The 22,877-nt window shown below is 41.2% G+C and overlaps 1 protein-coding gene across 2 annotated transcripts in view; it reads left to right on the top strand.

Moving 5' to 3' along the window:
• Positions 1 to 22,602, top strand: part of OPHN1 (oligophrenin 1) — a 496,301-nt gene extending 473,699 nt beyond the window's left edge. For both annotated transcript variants that reach the window (XM_070604028.1, XM_070604029.1), the window contains exons 22-25: positions 12,532 to 12,697; positions 13,773 to 13,823; positions 17,081 to 17,122; positions 18,632 to 22,602. In XM_070604028.1, coding sequence (XP_070460129.1) covers positions 12,532 to 12,697; positions 13,773 to 13,823; positions 17,081 to 17,114 — 251 coding nt within the window. In that variant the 3' untranslated portion in view covers positions 17,115 to 17,122; positions 18,632 to 22,602. The remainder of the gene's footprint in view (positions 1 to 12,531; positions 12,698 to 13,772; positions 13,824 to 17,080; positions 17,123 to 18,631) is intronic.
• The last annotated feature ends 275 nt before the right edge of the window (positions 22,603 to 22,877 follow it).

Below are 22,877 nucleotides of genomic sequence, written 5' to 3'. Positions count from 1 at the left end.
GGCTTTCAGTTCTGTTCCATTGATCTGTGCACCTGTTTTTGTACCAGTACCATGCTGTTTTGATTACTGTAGCTTTGTAGTATGTTTTGAAGTCAGGGATTGTGATGCCTCCAGCTTTGTTCTTTTTTCTCACGATTGCTTTAGCAATTCCAGGTCTTTTGTTGCCCTATATGAATTTTAGGATTCTTTTTTCTATTTCTGTAAAGAATGTCATTGGGATTCTGATTGGGATTGTGTTGAATCTGTAGATTGCTTTAGGTAGAATGGATATTTTAACTATGTTTATTCTTCCAATCCATGTACATGGAATGTCTTTCCATCTCTTTATGTCATCATCCATTTCTTTCAGAAAAGCCTTGTAGTTTTCATCATATAGGTCTTTCACTTCCTTAGTTAAATTCACCTTTTTGTTGCAATTGTGAATGGTATTGTGTTATTGAGTTCTTTTTCTGTTAGTTCATTATTAGAGTATAGAAATGCTACTGATTTATGTAAATTGATCCTATACCCTGCAACTTTGCTATAGTTGTTGATTATTTCTAAAAGTTTTCCAATCGATTCTTTGGGGTTTTCTATATATAAGATAATATCGTCTGCAAACAGTGAGAGTTTCACTTCTTCCCTCCCTATTTGGATTCCTTTTATTCCTTTTTCTTGCCTAATTGCTCTGGCCCAAACCTCCAGTACTGTGTTAAATGGGAGTGGTGATAGAGGGCATCCTTGTCTCCTTCCAGTTTTCAGGGGGATGGCGCTCAGTTATTGCCCATTGAGTAAGATGTTGGCTGTGGGTTTGTCATGTATGGCCTTGTTATGTTGAGGTAGTTCCCTTCTATCCCCATTTTGTTCAGAGTTTTTATCATAAATGGCTGTTGGATCTTGTCAAATGCTTTCTCTGCATCTATTGAGATGATCATGTGGTTTTTGTTCCTCAATTTGTTTATGTGGTGGATCACGTTGATTGATTTGCAGATGTTGAACCATCCCTGTGTCCCTGCTATGAATCCCATTTGATCATGATGTATGATCCTTTTGATGAATTGCTGAATTCTGGTTGCCAAAATTTTGTTGAGAATTTTTGCATCTATGTTCATCAGCAATATTGGCCTGTAGTTCTCCTTTTTTTGTGCTGTCCTTGTCAGGTTTTGGTATCAGCGTGATGTTGGCCTCATAGAATGTATTAGGAAGTGTTCCATCCTCCCTGACTTTTTGGAATAGCTTGAAAAGGATAGGTATTAAATCCTCTCTGAAAGTTTGTTAGAATTCCCCAGGAAAGCCATCTGGTCCTGGGGTTTTATTCTTTGGGATGTTTTTGATTGCTGTTTCAATCTCTTTCTTTGTGATTGGTCTGTTCAAATTGTCTGCTTCTTCTTGACTAAGCTTTGGGAGATTGTAAGAGTCCAAGAATTTATCCATTTCCTCTAGGTTATCCATTTTGTTGGCATAGAGTTTTTCGTAGTATTCTCTTATAATCCGTTGTATTTCTGCAGAGTCTGTTATTTCTCCTCTTTCATTTCTGATTTGGTTTATTTGAGCTTTTTCCCTTTTTTGCTTTGTAAGTCTGGCTAGGGGTTTGTCAATTTTATTTATCTTCTCAAAGAACCAGCTCTTTGTTTCATTGATCCTTTCTACTGCCTTTTCTGTTTAAACAGCATTTATTTCTGCTCTGATTTTCATGATTTCTCTCCTTCTGTTGACTTTGGGCTTTGTTTGTTCTTCTTTCTTTAATTCAGTTAGGTGTAGTTTAAGATTGCTTATTTAGGATGTTTCTTGTATGTTAAGATGTGCCTGTATTGCGATGAATTTCCCTCTTAATACAGCTTTTGCTGTATCCCGTATGAGTTTGTCTGGCATGTTATCATTTTCATTTGTCTCCAGGTATTTTTTGATTTCTTCTTTAATTTCTTCAATGATCCATTGCTTGTTCAATAGCATATTGTTTAGTCTCCACATCTTTGTGCCTTTCTCAGCTTCTTTCTTGTGATTAATTTCTAGCTTTGTAGCATTATGATTGGAGAATATGCTTGCTATTATTTCAATTTTTTTAAATTTGTAGAGTCTTGCCTTGTTTCCCAACATATGGTCTATCCTTGAGAATGTTCCATGCACACTTGAGAAGAATGTGTATTCTGCTGTTTTTGTGTGAGTGTTCTATATATGTTTATTAAGTCCAACTGTTTCAGCTTTTCGGTTAGCTCCAGTGTTTCCTTGTTGATTCTCTGTCTGGAGCATCTGTCCAATCATGTGAGTGGGATGTTGAGGTCCCCTTCTATTATTGTGTTATTTTTGATAGCTTCTTTTAGGTTTGTTAATAGTTGCTTTATGAACTTTGGTGCTCCTGTGTTGGGTGATATTTATATAGATAGCTTATATAGATATTTATAAGCATTATTTCTTTTTGATGAAGTGTCCCCTTGATCATTATGTATTGGCCCTCTATGTCTCTCTTTACCTGCCTTATCTTGAAATCTGTTGTGTCTGATATAAGTATTGCAACACCTGCTTTCTTTTGTTTGCTACTGTCTTGAAGTATTGTCTTCCACCCCTTCACTCTGAGCCAGTGTTTGTCCTTGGAGCTGAGGTGTGTTTCCTGGAGGCAACAAATTGTTGGATCTTGTTCTTTAATCCATCTTGCCACTCTGTGTCTTTTTATTGGAAACTTCAATCCGTTTACATTGAGGGTGATTATTGATGCATGAGGGCCTAATGCTGTCATTCTGTCGCTTATTTTCCAGTTTTCCTGTGTTTCCTTTCCTTCTTGTACCGTGTGTTTTAGCCTAACCATTGACTTCTGCAATGTCTTCTGCTGAGTTTTTTTTTTTTTATCATTTTCCTTATTTTTGTTTTGTGTCTCTGTTCTGTTTCTTAGTTTAGTGGCTACCCTGCAGTTTGTATTCAGAATCTCGTGCATAACGTAGTCCATTTTCTGGTGGCCTCTTACTTCCTTAGCCTAAACTGATTCAGCCCCTTTCCTCCTCCCCTCCTAAATTATTATTTTCTTCTCTTATTCCAACTTATGTTGTGACTTTGTGGTTAGAGTGATAAGATTGTCTTTGCTTTAGTGATTTCCTTCCCTTTATCCTAATGCTATAGTTAAATAATTTCTATCCTATTCTGGTTCTATCTATTTGTCTCCCTACTCTGTATTTTGTGACCCCCCCCTTTCTCCATTTTTTTCTTTTTTCACGTATGAGGGCCTTTTTGAGAATTTCTTGTAGAAGTGGGCCTGTGGCTGTGAAGTCACTTAGCTTTTATTTGTCTGGAAAAGATTTAATTTCTCCCTCATATCTGAAGGATATTTTTGCTGGATAGAGTATTCTTGGCTGAAGATTTTTATCTTTTAAAGTTTTGAATATGTCATTCCAATCTCTCCTAGCTTGTATGGTTTCTGTGGAGAAATCCACTGAAAGTCTGATAAGGGTTCCTTTGTAGGTTATTTTCTTCTGCCTTGCTGCCCTTAGTATTCTTTCTTTGTCATTCATTTTTGCCATTTTTACTACTATATGCCTTGGAGTAGGTCTTTTTACATTGACAAATCTAGGAGATCTGAAAGCTTCCTCCACACACATTTCTCTCTCAATCCCTGGATTTTGGAAGTTCTCTGCTATTATGTCGTTGAGCACACTTTCTGTTCCATTTTCCTTTTCCACGCCCTCAGGAATTCTGATGATTCTTAAGTTGCATTTTCTCATTGAGTAAGATATTTCTCTGAGTTTTTTTCAGTTTTTTAAATTCTTAGTTCTCTTTCTTCCTCTGTCTGGAGCCATTCAACCTGTCTACCTTAGATTATGCTAATTTTCTCCTCTATGGTGTCTACATGGGCATTCAGGGTGTCCGTATTCTGTTTTAACTGATCCATTGTATTTTTCATCTCTAGTATTTCTGATTGATTCTTCTTTATAGTTTCAATCTCTTTTGTGAAGTAACTCCAGAACTCTTTGACTTGTTTTTCTATATTTCCCTTTACCTCATTGAGTTTTTTGATGATAGCTATTCTGAGTTCATTTTCACTTAGTTTACCTATTTTCAAGTCCTCAGGACATACTTCTGTGTTTTTGTTTTCCTTTCAGTCTGGAGCTTTTATAAATTGCTGGATGGTACAGGAGCGGTTTTTGCACATAATGCTATTATTCGGTTGCAGTTACAGCCTGTTGCCACTAGACGGGGGTTGAGAGCCACACGTTCTGTGCTCTCTGCTTTCAGTCGTGATGGTGGCGCACAGCATGGGTTGGAGGAGGAGGGGCACTTTCTCTCACGTGCAGACCTGGATTCCAATCAGATCTCGCTCTCTGGTTTCCTGGGGCCTTGGCTTGATGGGGTCCCCCCACGCAAAAACTTTCCCACGTTAGAGAGTTTCCACTGCATGGGTCTGTGGGAGTCCTGGACAGTCCCCCAGATGTGCGGCCCCTTCCCTGCTCCTTCCCTCTTGGAGCCTCCCGTGGCAGCAATCCCAGTCTCTAGGGGAGGGAGTGACGTTCTCTCTTACCCCGTTCTAGCTCATCCAAGGGCAGCTCCAGCCTCTCTGTCCTCCGTCATTTGGTTGTTGTGGGTCTCTGACGATTTCTGTGTTATTAGAACTTCTTTGGTTGGAATGCAGTTGCTCTCCTTAGTTGTAATTTGGAGGGGAGAGAGTCCCGGGCGAACTCAATCTGCCATGTCACTGACGTCACTCCACACAACTCTTCTGTTTTTGAGGCCTAAAGAAGAGTTCTAAGAAACATTTTCTCCCATGGATTGTTGTATATAAAAACCTCCATATGGGCTGATGGCATTGTCTCAGAGCACAGTTCAGTAAAAGCTATTCTATGGGGGTCCAATAAGATTTCCACCAAATAACAGACTCTGAATTCTCTGGCTTGACCCATTGATGCATTTGTATGTTTACAATTAAGTTATTTAACTTCTTTGCACCTTGGTTTTCATATCTGTAAATGAGAGAAACAACTCACCTCACAGAATTATTGCTAAGGTTAAAAGGAATAACAAGTAAAATATTTAACATATGATCAATATTTAAAATGTTAATTTCCTCCCCCTGCCCTTCCCCTCCCTAAGATTTGCCTCTTCTAAGAAGTAGCCAAGTAAAGCAAGACTTCTATGTAGACATCTGCTTCAATTTATAAGTCATGTATTGACCTTCACATCAATCTGATGTACTGCTGGGTAACAACTTATATTCATCACATAGTTTGTCTTGGCTGTCGCCTAGCCTTGAGGTCAGCCAGATCCTATCAGCTCAGCACACACAGTAACTTAGTCCCCCTATCAGTTCTGCCTTCACCATTTTCTGCTGCAAAGTTAATCCCAAGCAGCATTCCCCTCTTCCCCTTCCTCCACAGTCTTGCCCCCAGGCTGCTGGCAGCAGCTGCCCTGATCAAGTAGTTCCAGTTAATGTAAGTACTGATCTGACTGTCCGGTATCAGCCAGACTATCTCAATCTGGGCCACAGCATTACCTGGCTTTGCTTTTTGCTTTAAATCAATTAGCAACAGGCTAGTGTGACACAGCATTTTTCAAAGCCCCAGGCCTCCAGCTTTGGCTACATAAAGCAGAACTGAGATAGTAGTTCTGACCTTGGTGGAGAATTAGCCAAACCTCTGGTGTACTTACCTCTTTGAACCTTGCCCGCTCTCACCTCCTTAGCTCTTACTCCCTCCCTTCCTCCTCATTTTGGCTGCCACTCCAGTGATGGATCCCAGGCAACAGAACAGATATCAGTTAAGCAAAAACTGCAAACAGCTCTGACCCTGAGCTATAACTGATAGTTATTATCCCCAGGTGCTGGCCAGCAGCCTGAATGACAGTGTCAGAGGAGGGAGCTGTTACATCCACTGACCCACTCTGCACCTTGCAGTTGTCATACCATTTCAGTTCTGTTGTTCAGAGTTTTGCCAGCCATCCTGAGGATCAATGCACAGCCCTCATTGCTTTAGTAATCCAACTGTGCCATTGTCCTCTCCCCCATCTTCACCTCTTGCATTGATCTGACATTTGAGTAGACTTGATATTCTCCACACTTTTTCTTAGCAATTAAAAATATAAAAAGCAAGGTGCATGTTAAGTTGCTTTGTTCCATGGCAGTCAACTTTACAATAAAATCAATATTGTTTGCTGATGTAATTTTGTCAAGGGCCCTTTTCTGTTCCAGACATGGAAATGGATACTTTCTCTTCTTCTAGTGCATCTAATCATTGTGATGGGCCTGTGAGTATAGGTTTTATTCTCCCCATTTCACAGATGGTGAAACTAAAGCTCAGAGAAGTGAAACAACTCACCCAGAGTCACTCAGGTTGTAGGATATGGAGATGGGGCTTGAACCTAGGCTTCTTGGGTGCCACATTCTTATTTCTTAAGCAGCTTTAGCTACCTTCCCTTTTCTGTTTTCTAAGAAGTATTCGCTTTTGGGGGAGCAAAGTTATAAAAGCCCAATTTCCTGCCTTACTTTGATATTACTGCCTCTTACTAGGCCTGGCTTTGGAAAGGGAATTTGTGTAGCTTCTATAAAGGGACTTTCCTTTGGGGAACGGAGGCGGAAGACATCTACTTACTCATATTTGCTCATTTATTCAGGCATAGTGCTATGCAATGGGAGAGAAAAAGATGAAAGGCCATGGTCCTTGCCTTCCAAAGGTTCATGGTGAGGCTGGCGTCTAAGCAACCAGTCCCAGTCAAGTGTGATCTGTGTTCTGTAGAGAATAAATTCCAGTAGGAGTGTGAGTCAAGGAGCACTTCACTCTACCTGAGGTTCTGAGAATACATCCACACTGGGATGACATATCAGTTTAGGAGCCCTTTTTAGCTCTTTTCCTCTGTCTTGACTGGAGCGAAAGACTGCATCCTGGTAGCATGCTCTTGAGCTTGAAGAAAGGGTGCTTGTAAAGCCTTGCTCAACCACAAGGCCATCAATACTGCACTGGGGTGAATAATGCTATGAGTGGCATTTGCATCTCCTCTAGAAGTATTAGGAACAGATTTTCTCTTGCAGTCATGGGCTGTGCTGACCATTACTTACATTTTCTTGTTTGGATTCATTATGCTTTAATAACCTACTTTCCTGGAGCCTAACTCCAGATTGATCCACAAGGGTAATTCATGGCTAAAGTAGAAGAGAGGCTTTAAGGTGAGCATGGGAGAATGTCATACAAATAGAGAGATAATTCTAGAAGACTAGGGGAATCTACAAGAGGAAACAACCTTCCCTTACTTTGTGTCCTCAGGTTGGGTGTAGCTGGATATGAGGAAATGTGGAAGAAAGCTGCTTAAGGTTTGAGACTGATGACCATCAGGTCCTGAGAAATCTACAAATGCTAATATTCTTTTGTTATGGTCATTGACAGAGAATGCGGAGAGAGGGAACAGGTTGGGCTAGAGAGGGAGATCAAATTTGTAAATTTGTAGTAAAAGTCAGGTTGTGGACCAAGGTTAAAAAGAAACTAAGAGGAAGTATAGTTTGGTAGAAAGACCATAGGCTCAAAAGACTCAGTGGAGTCTCAGATATGACTTAGGCTCCAGAATCTCCCAGATGTGAATTTCAATCTTGGTTTTGCCTCATCCTAGCTGTGAGAACTTGGGCAAACCACAAGCTCTTTGAGCTTTATTTTTAGGGTAAAATGTAGTTTAGTTTAGTGTAAAATGAAGATAATAATTGTGCCCTATTAGGATCACTGTAATAATGAAATAAGATATCTATGTACTTGGCAGTTAATGAATACTCAGTGAATGGTAGCAGTTGTTTTGCTTTATAGGAGGCTAATTACTAGCCATATGGTCTTAGTTAGGTAGATTTCACTTTTTTGAGCCAGTTTTATTAACTTTCAGTGGGGACGATGCCTATGTTGCAGGCAATTTTTTTTGTGGGGATCAAGTAAGATTAGGTGTACAAAGCTTCTAGTAATATAATGGAAGTTCAAAAAGTGATAGTGCTACTGGGTGGGTAACAACCTCTTAGTAAATGGCAGGCGTGGAGGATGATAGGTGTCTACTCTTCTATATTTTTGAGCCTATGAGAATCCTTAAGCCTCAAATGTAGATGTCATAAAAACGCTCAGAGCTACTTTTTCCATCCTCAACCTGTACCTGACCATGCCAAACACCCAGAAAGAGGAGGACCATTGTTGAGGGGATGGCACAAGGGAGTATTCTTAGCCATCCCTCAGGGTCCAGCTCACGTCCTATCCCCTCCACGACGCCTTCTGACAATCCTGCCCCAGGGAACTCTCCCTTACCTCACTTCTTTTGGCACCCACATTTGGCCCTCTAATGTGAATGCTAAGTTACAGTATTCACATTTATTTCCCATGAGTATGACATCATTCTCCAACTCGTTTTAAGCCTCTGGAGGATGAAGTCTATGTCAGATCATCTGTGTGCATTTCTTGTGAGAGCATAAGGCTAGGCACAAAAGCTCTCAAAAAATACCTGGTATATTGAACTCCTTTCAATTAGGTTTCAGAATAGCCCTGAAATTTGGGTATATCATGTTTGTGTGTCACACATGGCACAACTGGGGACTTAAAAAGGGAGAACTTTTTTCCGTTGTGCTTCTAATGGACTGAACTACATTTTTCTTTACTCAATAAATATTTATTGAATACCATTTACATGCAAAGCCAATTAATTGGGCCTCTGGTGAATACAAAGATGGATCCCACCTGGATCTTGCTCTCACGTTGTTCCTATTCTAATAGGGGAGATAGAGCCACCAAAACAAAGAGCCCTGATTCAAAGTACAAGATGATTAATGCCTTAAGAGTAGAGAAAAGAACTTGGAGCATCTTAGGCTTCCTAATAGATATGGCACTTAAGCTGAGTCTTGATAGATGATGCCAATTTAGGCATGTGGGAATAGGGTAAAGAGCGTCTGGGAAAGACATGATTCATCATAAGACATGTACAGGGAACAACAAATACTACTGGTTGTTTGGACTGTAGGATATGTGAAGAGAGGAAGGGTGGAAAGGTAGATCAGAAAGACCATTTGAAGCCAAATGGTAGAGGGTAGTGAATTCCAGATTAAAAATGTTTGAGTTTATTTTGCAAGCAACAGGGAGCTATGAAATCTAAATCTAAATCTATCTATCATCTATCTATCTACCTATCTATCTATCTATCTTGAGATCTTTTCCAAGCTCCTTAAGTATATGATACCATTCAACTGGCTTCTAGAGTCAAAAGCAGCATGTAAAGTCACTAGGAAGAGATATAGGTCTATAGACTTATATCAGGGATGCAGTGATCTGGGAAACAGTCAAAGTCTACATTGTACAGGTAGGGAAGTGATCTGATCAAGGTCACACAGCAAGTTAGTTTTAGTATAAAGACTTTAATCTAGGTCTCTTAACTCCCACTTATATTACTCTTTCATCCCTGCCTCCTCAGTTTGACATTGCGGCTTTACTATGGCAAATTAGAGGCAGGAGAGAACAACACTGGGGTCTTTCAATCACGAAAGCCCTTTGCTGCTACTTCAAAGTTTGACTTGTATGGCGTCATCCTGTTGGAGCTCCTGATAAAGAGCCTAGGAGGGCACAAGGTTAATGACATTTGTTTTCCAAGGCCATGGGTTGATATCCATCTGGATGTGGCTGTGACTTGGGAACGAATGGGGTTCATATTTCAGGGAGTATCATCTAGTTTTCTCATCAAGGGAAGTGATAGCCCTAGGATGGATATGGCATCAGGTGGAAATGTGTTAGGGCTCTGACTGTAGCATATGCTTCCTGTCCAATATTCCCTCCAGTAATCAGTAGAAATGGAACAGCATTGTCAGCTCTGGTAATTTGTGATGTGCAGTGAGCAAGCAGCATCATGTGGCCTAGTGGTTCTCAACTCTAGCTACACATAGCATCACCTCGGAAGCTTTTAAAGATACCCATACCCAGGTACTACCCCAATCAATTAAACTAGGATCTATGGGGGTGGGGCCCAGATTCTGTATGATTTTAATGTTCCCAATGTGTACCCAGGGTTGAAAACCACTGGCACTTGGGACTACATGGGCTTCAGAAAGCAGATGGACCTGAATCTATTGCCAGTTAACTATAAGGTTGCTTCTCATCTCTGCATCTGTTTCCTCAACTATAGAACAGGGATAATACTTTCTACCTTACAGGGTTATAGCCAATGTTAAATAAGACATGCATAAACTACTGAGTATAGTATCACAGTACCTGGAACAGTGCAGGTGTTCAATAAAAAGGTAGCTGAAATTTCTTACCAATTCCTTTGTTACCATTACCATTATTATTATCATTTATAGTTTTTTATATTACTACTAATGACAATAAAACAGCAGACAGTGGGGAAAACAGTGGATGCAGAAATAGGAGATATGGGTTTCAATCCTCACTCTACCACTTACCTAACTATGTGGTTGTGGGTGAGTCAGTTCACTTTTCTGAACATCAGTTTCCTTCTATGTAAAATGGAGAAGATAAGCCCCATCTATTCTTCCTGCCCAAGCTTATTGTGAAAGTGAAATAGTTATCTGAGAGAGTGTTTTGAATGGTATAAAGTACATTAGAAAAATCATATTATTATAATTTTGGTCATTTTTCAGGTGCAATTTTGTGTCCCCAGCCTTGTGCTAAGGGGAATGGCATGTCCAGAAATGTAAGATATAGTCTAGAGGGGGAGACAGAATTTATATGTGTGTACGTGAATAGTACTTGGTTCATTCCTCTATTAGAACACCAATCACACTGTATTAACATTATCTCTTTTCATATCTGTCTCCCTCACCAGAATGACTAGCAGAAGGAATTTTAAAAACCCACACAGCAATATGTAAGCACTTCACGAGTATTTACATGGATGGAAATTACCTGTGCCAGCTGGAGTGTTCAGATGGGTGAGATTTGAGCTGAGTGTTGAGAGATGATTACAATACAGATAAGACATGAGGACAGGGGCATATATCAGGCAAGAAGCAGGACAGAGTCTAGCACATATTTACTCTTGCTGTATGCTAGACACTCTCTATAGGCCATCTAATTTAGTCCTCACAACTACCTGTGAAGAAAGATTATTATACCCATTGCAAAGATGAAGAAATTCTGAGTCAAAGAGATGAAATAACTGCCCAGGGTCCCACAGCTTGGAAGTGGCGAACAAGGCCTCAAAACCAGTTCTACCCAACTACAGACTCTCTGTACTTTCCACTATACCATACTGTCTCACCTAGAAGTAAGAGTCAAGGGCTTGCTTTGATAGGGCAGTGAGGAGACCAATTTGATTAGAGTAGAACTGGTGGTTAAAGTCTGGAGTTAGTGCCTGGGATGATAATTTGGGACCAGCTCATAGAGGGCCTTCAATTTATGTTAAGGAGTTTGAACCTTATCCTGTACATTCTATAGCTGCTGGGAAGATCTTTAAGGAGAAGAAAAACAGTGTAAAGATACTTAGGGTAAATCTCACAACAGTGTTATATGGATTAAAGTTAATATTTTTTACACTTACCTTAAAAATTTTTGTAGAAGAAAACTTAATGAATATCAAGATTTTCTAACAAAAATTGCATGAATATTAAGATCTTAGAACACCCTTGCATAGTTGCACATATGTCTGTTTTCATATGGTATTCATCAGGCCATGAGCACTTTTGGTGTACTTTTTTTCACTTAACATTATTTTATATACACATTTTTTTGACCTGGCCCAAATCCTTGTCAGTTCATATGTAATATGTATTGGTTAAATGCTTGTAAGAATTTAATCGTTTGCTTAGCCTTTGTGGTTGGGTCTAGCTTATTGTTGTTAACAAGCATGTTTTTGTGCCAATTGTTTTTATTTTTTCTTTTGGGTTAATTCCTTTGGGCTTGTTCCATAAAATATGTCAACTGGGTCAATGAGTATGGACTACCTCATATGTATGATTTTGCATTTAATCCACATTGTTCCAGAATTTTTTATGGCTATCTAGATAGAATAAGCCCAGTGTACAGTGCCATCAGCAATGTATAAATGCATCTCTTTCACCATACTCCTGCCAGAACCATTTTATAAAAAATTATATATATTTATTTTGTACTGACTAACCTAGAAACTAGAACATAGAGACTGGAAGACGAGTTAGCAGACTGCTATGATAGTCAAGGCCTAGGTGCAAGAGTGCCTGAGTTTTGGTAATGACGAATTTAACAAATTCGAATTCATCATCAAACATTAACTAAGCACCTACTATGTGCCAGGCTCTGTACTAAACATATTAGTACCTGATTAAGTCCCCTCAATATCTCTTTAAGATAATGTATTATTGGTCTTGATTATGTAGATGAGGAAACTGAGACGCAGCGAATTGATGTGACATACCCTGGGTCACACAAATATGAAGTTCCAGAGCTGGGGTTCAAACATAGACTTTCTGAAGGGGCAACTGTTGGAAGAATTACAAAAAAAAAATACAGAGTTGTTAGTCACCAAAAGGAAATGGGGGCCAAGGCAGGTGGCCCAGGTAACTCTGATATTGACTGCCTGCTCCTGAGTAGTGTTCCACTGGCTAACCATCCAAGTTCTTGGTGGTGTTCTTTCTTCTAGGAGACTCTGATAGTTTCAGCAAGGTGCGGCCTCCAGGAGACAAGCCAACCATCATCCGTCCCCCAGTGAGGCCTCCAGACCCTCCCTGCCGGGTAGCTGCTCCTCAGAAGCCAGAACCAAAGCCAGACATTGTGGCTGGCAATGCAGGGGAAATCCCATCATCTGTGTAAGTAGCGTTTTTCCTCAACCTTGACCTAAGGCCTATTTTAAGTTACCAGGAATGCTTTCAGGATCACCATCATGGTTGTTAAGAGTGTACAATGCACAACTTGGGACCTCATTCACTTCATAGTCTAGGGGAATGTCACAGACCAGCCCTGTTTGGAGTGTTCCACTCAACACTAAGAGATTTCCTAAAGCTGAAGAGTTTGAACCTTAGTGCCTGATAGGAGATCCATCTTTCCTAGTTGCCCTGATCTCTGTAGGGTGATAAGATTACCTTCTGTTTCCTTGTTCCCTTGACTCTGGAAATTTTTTCTTATTTTCTTCTTATTGCTACTGGTTTTAAAAGTAATTTAATGAACAGATTTGTTCATTGTACTTGTGCCTTGAGGCTCTTTTTTAAAAGCAAAGGTATGATTTTTAAAAATCTAAAATGAGTCAGATTCTCCAGAGAGCCTCATCCAGGGTAGGAGCTGAGCTGATGTCCAGCAGGTCCTCCTGAAGCTGAGCTGCAAGCCAAGAAACCAAGACTAAGGCGGCTAAGGTGGGGCCACAGCATCACTCAGGGACCAGCCTTGCTTGGCCGCAACTAGCTTGGCTGGCCTCTCCTCAGACAGTGCCTGGGACCTCTCTCAGTAAACTGCCACCTAGTGTTTCTTTCTCTTAGGCCTCTTGTTTTCCATAATTGTAAAATGGGTAAACTAAGAAAAACAAAGCCTCCACCATTTTGAATAATTAACTAAGTGTGTTTCCAAAATGCCAAAAACTATACTTTGAAACCAAGGACTTGTTTCACGTATTTCTCCCAGGAATAGCCTGAATTGGGCAACATACTCAGACCATTCTGAACTAACAGAGAGCAAAGGGTATTAGCTATAGCCTTTAGGGGACCTATAATCTCTAAGCCACTTCACATTCTGATACTTTGGTTTCTCCTCAGACGCAGATCTTTTGCAAGCTAAGGCAGGGCCTGGCATTGGTCGCCCATCTGATTCATATTCTCTTGTCCTTTCCATTGGCCATTGGTTCTCACACATATTCCAGAGCAACTCATAAGACTTGTTGGCTTCTGTTTGCAGGGTGGCTTCCAGGACCAGGTTCTTTGAAACAGCTTCCCGGAAAACAGGAAGGTAAGAGACAGAGGTGACAGGGGAGAAACCAAATCACCTTTTAGAAAATGTGTCATGAATATCTCATTTTTTCTCCTACAGTCTCTTCTTCTGTTTCTCTGTAACTCTGTCTCTGTCTCTCTGTTTGTCCTTTTCTCTCCTCCATCTCTGTCTCTGTCCCTCACCCTGTGTCTTTGTCTTTTTACCTGTGTCTCTCTGTCTTTGTCACTCTATTTGTCTCCCTCACACTCTTGTTTCTTTCTCTGTGTCTCTGTTATTCTTAGTTTCCTTCTGTCTCTTTGTGTTTTTCTACTTATGCTTCTGTTTCTGTTTCCCTATCTCTTTGTTTCACTCTTTTTCTGTTTCGCTTTCCTCACATCTTTCTTTCTTTGTCTATCTCTGTATGTGTTGTCTTTTTGCCTCTCTGACTGTTTTTCCATCTCTTTCTCTCTCTGCTCCTCTCTGTCTCTCTCTCTCTCTCTCACACACACACACACACACACACACATACAGTACTCACATACCAAGTAGTATTGCAAAAACTTTACACTCAATGTAGGACTTACTTTTTGTTAGTTTACTTATTTAGATCCTATTATATTCCAAAAGGGAAGCTGACAGGAATATATAGAATGCAACACTCTGACATAAATAACCTTAGAATAAGCATAGCCTTCATTTCTGAGGTAAACATTAGACTTAGGTGGTTGTTCTCAAACTGGCTGCACGTATAAATCACCTGGAAAAGTTTGAGGGGAAAAAAAAACACACAGATTCATGCCTTCTACTCTAGACCCACTAAAACAGAATCTCCAGGAGTAGGGCCTTGAAGTCTGTTTGTTGTTGTTGTTTTATTTCCTTCCTTCCTTCCTTCCAGTTAGTTTATTTTAAAAATTCCTCAGGTGCTGGTACAGACAGACTGTCCAAGGCCTGGTACTTTGGGCCTTTTAGAGTGGAACACCTAGAGAAATTGTTGCTTAGCCTTTAGGGACTCTTCTTTGAGTTTGCTCCTTGTTGCTTTTCAGAGAATTTCAAATTGTACTTCCTGATGAGTGACAGGAATGTAACTCTTCTAGCTGATCAGTTAAAAGCAGAACAATGTGCCTTTACCAGCAGTGGAACTGGAGTAGGTTTGACATCATCTAGTCAAAACTATGGGACCTGACTCACCAGGACATGATTCTGCACAACAACACACCCTAGTTCTGCTTGGCAGTCAGCCAAAGGGAACCTTAGGTCAAGCCAAATTCACCTTAGACAATAATTTGCCATTTATTTTACCATAACAGATAAAAGGGAGATCAAGGCCCCAAATTTGTCTTACTGATAGAATGAAGTTTTCACCTAGGACATTTTAAAGCAGACTTAATCATATATCTACCTTGAGGAAAAAAACGAAAAACAGAAAAAGAGAGAAAAACAGAGACACCTTAATACTTTTAATGAAGTACCTACCTATGAGTAGGACTACTTCCTGCTTTCTGGTGCTCCTTCCCTAGGATAAGCCATATGAGAAATAAGTGCCAAGGAAATAGAATGAGGTAAACTAGAATTAACAGAATGAACTGGGTGTATCTAAAGGAAAGCTTTTTTTCAAGGATGTGATGTCTGAGCCAGGGCTTGCAAGATGAGTGGAAATACACCGAAAAATATGAGGTATTGACCTGTAGCCTTGGATGGGGAACCAAGACATTGAAAGGGAATGTCTAAGAGGCATGAACAAAGTCCAGTAGAACCTTTAAGGCAGGCTAACTTTCAATAAGGGAAACTATAGCCAAACTGGTGTTGAGAGCAGGGAAAGATTGGTAACCACTATCTGGGCTTTGTCAGCTAGTACTCAGGGAAATCTTGGACCAACCACAACATGAGGGTGCTGTGGCCCAAGCAGGCACTTCAGGCTGGAGCACCATTCTACCTACCCTATCTCCAGGCCTCTGGAACCTAGATTTGATCCTGTTCCTTATCCCCAGATTCCATCTTGGCAGGAGTATGGGTAAGACCAAGATGGGTACACCTGTCCTCCAGTATGTCATGAGATGCCATCCTAGGTACCCACAGGCTCCTCTCACTCAGCATCCACATAGGGCAACCACCCCTTCTATCTAGGCCCCCACCTTGTAACCACCACTTCATCAGTGCATTTATATGTTGGCCACTAGTCAAGATCCTCGGACTAGCCACAGTCAATCCCATCTATGAACATTTTTGCCAACCTCTTCTCTCGTATCTAATGAAAATGATGATCTGTATAAACTTTTTGCTTCCCATTTGCACACCTGACTATAGCCTGACATTTGAATGACCTTATTCCCTCATTCATCTCCCTTCCACATCAATTAAAAAAATCAAAAACTCAAAAGAAAATGAGAAGTGGTTCATCAAGACGAGAAGGAAAGGGGGCTGGCCCAGTGGCATAGCGGTTGAGTTCATGCGCTCCACTTCAGCGGCCCGGGGTTCACTGGTTCAGATCCTGGACATGGACCTACACACTGCTTATCAAGCCATGCTGTGGCAGGCATCCCACATATAAAGTAGAAGAAGATGGGCACAGATGTTAGCTCAGGGCCAATCTTCCTCAAAAAAGAAGAAGATGAAGAAGAAGAAGAGAAGGGAGGGGCATTCACATATACTACAATGTAGCCCTTCAGGGGGTCTTCAGTACTTGGTGGTGATTGAAACCATGGATGGGAATAAGATCACTCAGGGAGTATGTGTAAATAGATTTAAGAGAGAAGAGAAAACAATGCTGAGGATATAGCTCTGGGACCACCTGTTGTCTGGGAGGTTCTGGCCACACTATATGAGGCTCGATACTCCAGGATTGTCTCTTCCCTCCAGCTGTCCCCAGACAAGGCTGATTTGGGACTAATCTAAGCACATCAAGTGGCTGGTCAAGGCTGGTTGTCTTCAAAGCAAAGGAGGATTCATGTTTCACATGGGATTTTCCCTCCTTCTTTCCCTTCTCCCTGTTAATGATAATCACAGAACGTAGTATTTGGTCTTCGGCCAATTTCTCTGGACTATCATAGCCTCCCATATAAGGCACTCAAAAGATTGTTCTGTCACCTGAAAGACTGGGCTCTCTAAATCTGCCAGAGGGGTAGTCCAACCTACAAGCATCGAACTAGATGCTTTGAAACGTCTAGATTGAATCACTTCCCCATGTTTCATACGGCCTCTTTGGCACTAGTCTGGAAGGGTCACCCATCCCATTGCTTTGCCTTCTCAGTTCTAATTTCTAGAGTCTTAGTGAAATGTCTTTCCTCCTTTACCCACAGTTCTCAAGGAAGACTTCCTGGAGATGAGAGTTGAGGCCTCAGGTATGTAGTCTCCAATCCTGAGTACAGAACCTTGTTAAACATAAGCCTTCTTTATGGAATCTGAGTTTTTGAGGACTGGAATACCATGTACATCCAGAGAGTGGGAACTCATCTCCATGCCTCAGTTCATTACCCTATAATTACATGACCCTTAAACTTACTGCCTTCCAATTCTGATGGTCTCTGTATTTTTAAGTCTCCTTCCTCTTTCTTTTCTTTCTCTCCCAGCCAAACTACAGTGTAGTTTTACAAATTGCCTTTGAATCCAGTTCATTAGGAATCCTAGGTTGTGACATTTTGGGCAAGTGCATTTCCTTCTCTGAGCCTCAATTTTCCAATCTGTAAAACGAAAAGTTTGGTACCATCTAACTCTGATATCCTTTGGGTCTAAAAGAAGATCAATAACCTCTCTTTTGGTATTATAGCAGGTACCAAGAGTCCACTTTAGTATCTGTAAATGGACTTTATTCCTTCAGACTAAATCACTATTTCAGTCTTACCCCCTTAAACCTTCATCCTTTGTCCTTTATATTTGTCTAAGGCAAAGCACTTTCACATCCATCACCTTATTTGATCCATATCAAATGCCAGAAATTGGGAGGATAATATGTATTTTAACTCAACAAATAAAGGAACTGAGGTCCAGAGGAGATAATAAGTAACTTGCTATGGTCACAAGAGTCATGGAGATCATGGAAATTTCTTTCTCCACCTAGGAGTTCTGCTTGTTTGACTATCAGGTTGCTGGCATGACATGAACCAATATACACATAAATGAGATCCAAGTATCTGGAGCAGAGTTTTCCATGTGCTCCACAGCCTTCCTTTTCTTCCTATCACTGCCAGTCCTCAGAGGTCCATGGGTGGATAAGCTTTTCCTTATCAGCCAGTATGGAGGTGAAGTCTCAGTAACAGGAAGTTTGGAGTTATTGTAGGGCCATAAAAGCAGTAGCCATGCTTGAGGGGGGTAATCTCAGAGATCAAGTTTCTGCATCCTCTGTAGACTTTTTTGGTATTAGAATTAAGGCCAAAGGCATGCAGTTTCCATCCCTGATTGTAGCACTATCTTATGACTGTGTCATGGGATCTGAGTTGTAAGGGGCTTTTCCTAGCCAGCCCCAGTTGCTCAGAAAATTAGCTATCGGGGCCAGCCCGGTGGCACAGCAGTTAAGTTCACACGTTCCTCTTCTTGGCGGCCCGGGGTTCACAGGTTCGGATCCCAGGTGCAGACATGGCACCGCTTGGCAAAAGCCATGCTGTGGTAGGCATCCCACGTATAAAGTAGGGGAAGATGGGCATGGATGTTAGCTTAGGGCCAGTCTTCCTCAGCAAAAAGAGGAGGATTGGCAGTAGTTAGCTCAGGTCTAATCTTCCTCAAAAAAAAAAAAAAAGAAAATTAGCTATCAATTGTTTGGTTAGCTACCTACTAAGAGAGGGCCCAACTCCTCAGTGGCTGTTAAGGGCTTGACCAGCCCTAGCTAATTACCTACTGTCTTCTTTCTCTTTCAGGTTTTAAAAGCCTTGGCCTCAGAAGACCCTTTGCAGGTTCTGAAAGGGTCTTCCTCAAACCTTTGTGTGCTGAGTCATTTTGTGCTGAAGAGCTGCAGCTTCCTGGCCCTGAACCTTGAGGCTCTGGGATGCTATAAAATAAGGGGCGCATGTCCCAGACACAGGTTTATATTTCCTTTGTATTCTGTCTTCATTCCCTCAGCTCCTGTAAGACTGTGAATGGCTGAACTCCCTCAAGCCAGACTGCAGAAACCAGGCTATCCATTGACCTGAGTTGAAGAAGGGAGCTCAGTTTTCAACTCTTCTCTGAACTTCCTGCCTCCTCAAAAGACCATCGAACTCTGAAAGATTTGGGGCTGAAGACTGATCTCAGAGGTCATACCCTGCACTAAAAGCTACTGGAGTTGGGGCTATTGTTTATTCTGGAAGCAGGGGAGTAGGAACATTTGCTGAACGTTGGAGAATCTTAACATGTCTCTTACTGGGAATATGGACCCTGGTCCCAGGTCGGAGCTCTGGCACTACAACGTATTGCCAAGAACCTGTCTGCTCCTGTGGGAACAGACAGAATGGCTGATGACTGCACAACCCCTCCAGGTGGATCAGGAAGATGGTCTTCCTGCTCTTGCATACAGCCACTTAGGACAAATCTGCAAAGCATGTTTGGCATGCCAAAGCCTAGGTCTGTTTGAATTACTCTTCTTTCTGCTTTCTCCTGACAGCTTCCTTTCCAAGCAGTCAAGAGAGAAACAAAAGCTGAAAACAGTTCTTTTATAAAGGCAGACTGTTTTTGTCCTGTAGGAGTTCCATTTTTGGGTCAAATGCTGGGAAAAATTGTTAAGATGGATTGAGGCCAGGCAGATGTCACTGTTGCATCATGCTTGCCTTCTACAGATAAGCTCTTTTATCTCCTGAAAGCAGCAGTTCTTAACCCAGTGTCCAGGGATTCAGGAACTTCATGAAGCCTCTGAAATGGTATGCAGAATTCCACAACAATGTGCCTTTTCTGGGGAGATGGTCCATAACATTCTACTGAATTTCAAACGGGCCTATGACCCAATAAAGGTGAAGAACCACAGTCTTCAAGATAAAAACCTCTTTTTATAACCCATAAAGTATGTGATTGGAAGGGCCTTTCAGAATAACTTAGTCTAACACCCTAGTTTACCATTGGGGAAACTGCGGCAGAACAAGTTAGCGACCATGCCTGAACAAGATAAGATCTCAGGTCCCTGGGCTCCTACACAAGGTTCTTTCCATTATACTACACTTATCTAGCAAGGGGACTTATAATTGGTGGCTCTGGTGGTCATCATTTTGGGAGTTTTGCTTTTGCCCTCTTTCTTGAGTCTCACATATTTGCCACCAAATGGAAAATTTCCAGACATCAACTCCTGGTTTTCCTCATTTGCTGTCTCAATCATTGGAAAGAAACTACAACACAATGGGTGTAGTGAGTCAGAAATCTGAGTAGACATTTCTGATTCTTGTTTGTTGAAGGGAAGCTGCTAGAGAAGGTGTCATTGCTTGTGTTCCCATGCAGAAGCCTGGGCCATAGCCTGTCTTTAGGGTCTGTGTAATTATAATATGGCCCAGTGTGAGAAAGAGGGCTTTCCTACTTGGACCCTTCTAGCAAGGCCCTGCTAGTGCACTGACTATAGCCCTGAGAGAAGTGTAGACATAGAGGGGGGAGATGAGGGAGATGGAGGGGGAGATGGAAGAAGGGAAAGATAAAGAAAGAGAGAGAATGCACACATGCGAAAACCAACTCTGAGATGCCTTTGGGATAGTGTCACTGAAAGGCAGTAGTCACTTTCAAGTCTGAACTCTAAACATGGTTTATTAGTGAGTTAGTAACATGTAGGCTAAACACACTGAGAGCCTTGTGTAAGTAATTGAGTGGAAACTTGATGCCATTCTCAATCAAGACATGCCCAGCTGGCCTCATTGAACTCTCTCAGCTCTACTCAGTCTCAAAGGCAAAGTTGCCAAGAAACCAGGAGCAAGAGAGCCAAGTGGCCACCATTCTACCTGCTGCTGAGGCCCAAAGGGAATCTCTGTGAGGCCCTCCTGGCTTCACCCAGGAAGTGCTCATTGAGCCATGGTCTCAGAGCTGTGGCCTCTCTGCTCTGTCCCATGAGATGACTAACTAAAGCAAGAAGGTGTGCAGATTTTGGGCACAGAAGCAGTGGCCAATGGGGCTTCAGTACCTTTGAAGATGGCAGAGACATGGTTTCACTCTGGATTTCTTGGAGGGAAATACCACAACCATCACTACAAATATTGAAAGATTATCGAGAACCAGAGAAAGCCACTTGATGCTGGTGAGATAGGTGTCCCACAAATGTGGCCATGAGTTTGCCTTGTGTTTCCTGGGACACAGACCAAGAGCCTGGCCTAGAGAGTTGGGACTACCAGTCTGGCTGGAGACCAGGAAGCAGTGGCTGGCTAGCTCTGGGCTATACCCAAAGAATGCCAAAGAATGAACCTCAGTGCCTCCCCTTTCACACTCTGATTTAAAGAGCAAAAGCTTCTGTGGTGATGAACACTGTTATGGAATTAGACTGGCTTGACCCAGGCTAGATGGATGAATAGTCATTCAGAAGAAGCTATGGCAAGGGGTGATAATTGAAGAGTGGCAACTATAGGAAATTATCAGCAGGTTAGAGAAATTGGTAATGGATGAATTGTAAATCTTGAACTGACTGTAATAACATTTATTAAGCCTCTACTAAATGCTAGGTGCTTCATATACATTATTTCATTTAGTCCTTAAAACAATCATTCAGGTAGATGCTATTCTCCTCATTTTACAGATAAAGGATTTATGGCCTAGGGGGCTAAGGAAACTGACTCAAGGTCACACAGAAAGTAAATAACAGAACTGTGATTCAAATCCAGACCTCTCTGACTTTGCACCCCATGCTGTTTTCCCTCTGCCACACAGAGGCCACATTACTGGAGCTAGCATGACTGTGACTCTTGCCTGTGTAACAAAATATTAAAAGGCAAGCATTTGAGGAGAAGGATGAGGATGCAGGTCCAGTTTACAGGAGAACAAAAACTGGGCTGGGAGAGATTTCTGAGTTGAGTTTTCTCCTCACCTTCAGTGTACCCATTTGGTAATGTTTTTAAAAAGATCATTTAATTTTACGTTGTGAAATGAAGGATTGATTTTTTACTTGGTGGTTGTTAAGTCCTTGGCTTAGCTGTTTCTCAAAGATAAAAAGGTCCTTGTATGTGTCTGTGTACTTCACCAAGGTTGTAGCATGTGCAGTTTCAGCCCAAGAAACTGGCGATATTCACACATGCAGTTTGAGAAGCAGAAAAGGTCTACTTGCCTCTGTAGTGCTTGATACCTTGAGGTAAAATCCCTATGAAGTTGTTCTGTGGTGATTGCAAAAGTTAAGAGATGATTTAGAATAAGAAATATTATTGAAGTTTTTGTTTAAAAAAAGGTAGGAGGAGTTGTCCAGCCACTAAGGGGTGAAACTCAGCATCCAACATCAATAATAAAAAAGCATTATGTAGAGTATTTCTAAAATAATTGGCTGTCGTGGGGAAGTATCCTTCCCTTTTCAAGAAGTTCCTTGATTCTGTAATAACTAGAACTAATAAAGTAGTAGAAAAAGAACTGTTTCTATGACTAGAAAAAAATTGCTTTTGAGAGAATGTAAATCAATGATACTATTTTTAATGTAGCTGCAGATAAATGGCCTTCACACATTACAAGCTTAGAAAAAGCTTCAGAAACATTTAAAAATTGCAGAGAGAATCAAGATGCCTTGAAGAGATGTTGTTGATGAAGAAAAGCTTTCATTTTCATAAGGAAAAGAAGCACTTGATACCAAGGACATAAATAGATGCTGGAAAGACTGCCTACATGAAATACATATGTAATATCAAAAAAAAGTATCAGATTCTGGGGCCCGGTCATGTGATTTGCAATAAAGTATGCAGACCGTCTAGTATTAATGGCTGTCATCTGTGGTTTTGTCATGGAAACAATCTTTGAGCATATTAAGCATGATGGTGCAGCCACCATGCACTTCTCACATTGCCTTCTGCAATTCTAAGTAAACCTAGGCATAGAACCTTTTTGTACCTAGGAATCTCAATCTACTTTGCACCAAGAGCTTGTCATTCCCTCAAGCCTCACAACATTACTGCATGATAGGTGATGGCCTCATTTTATAGATAAAGAAACTTGAGGCTCAGGGAGATGAGAAATGATTTGCCCAAAATC

This window comes from Equus przewalskii, chromosome X, assembly GCF_037783145.1.
Source record: "Equus przewalskii isolate Varuska chromosome X, EquPr2, whole genome shotgun sequence".
Classification (NCBI taxonomy): Eukaryota; Metazoa; Chordata; class Mammalia; order Perissodactyla; family Equidae; genus Equus; species Equus przewalskii.
This window is presented reverse-complemented; position numbering and strand designations above follow the sequence as displayed.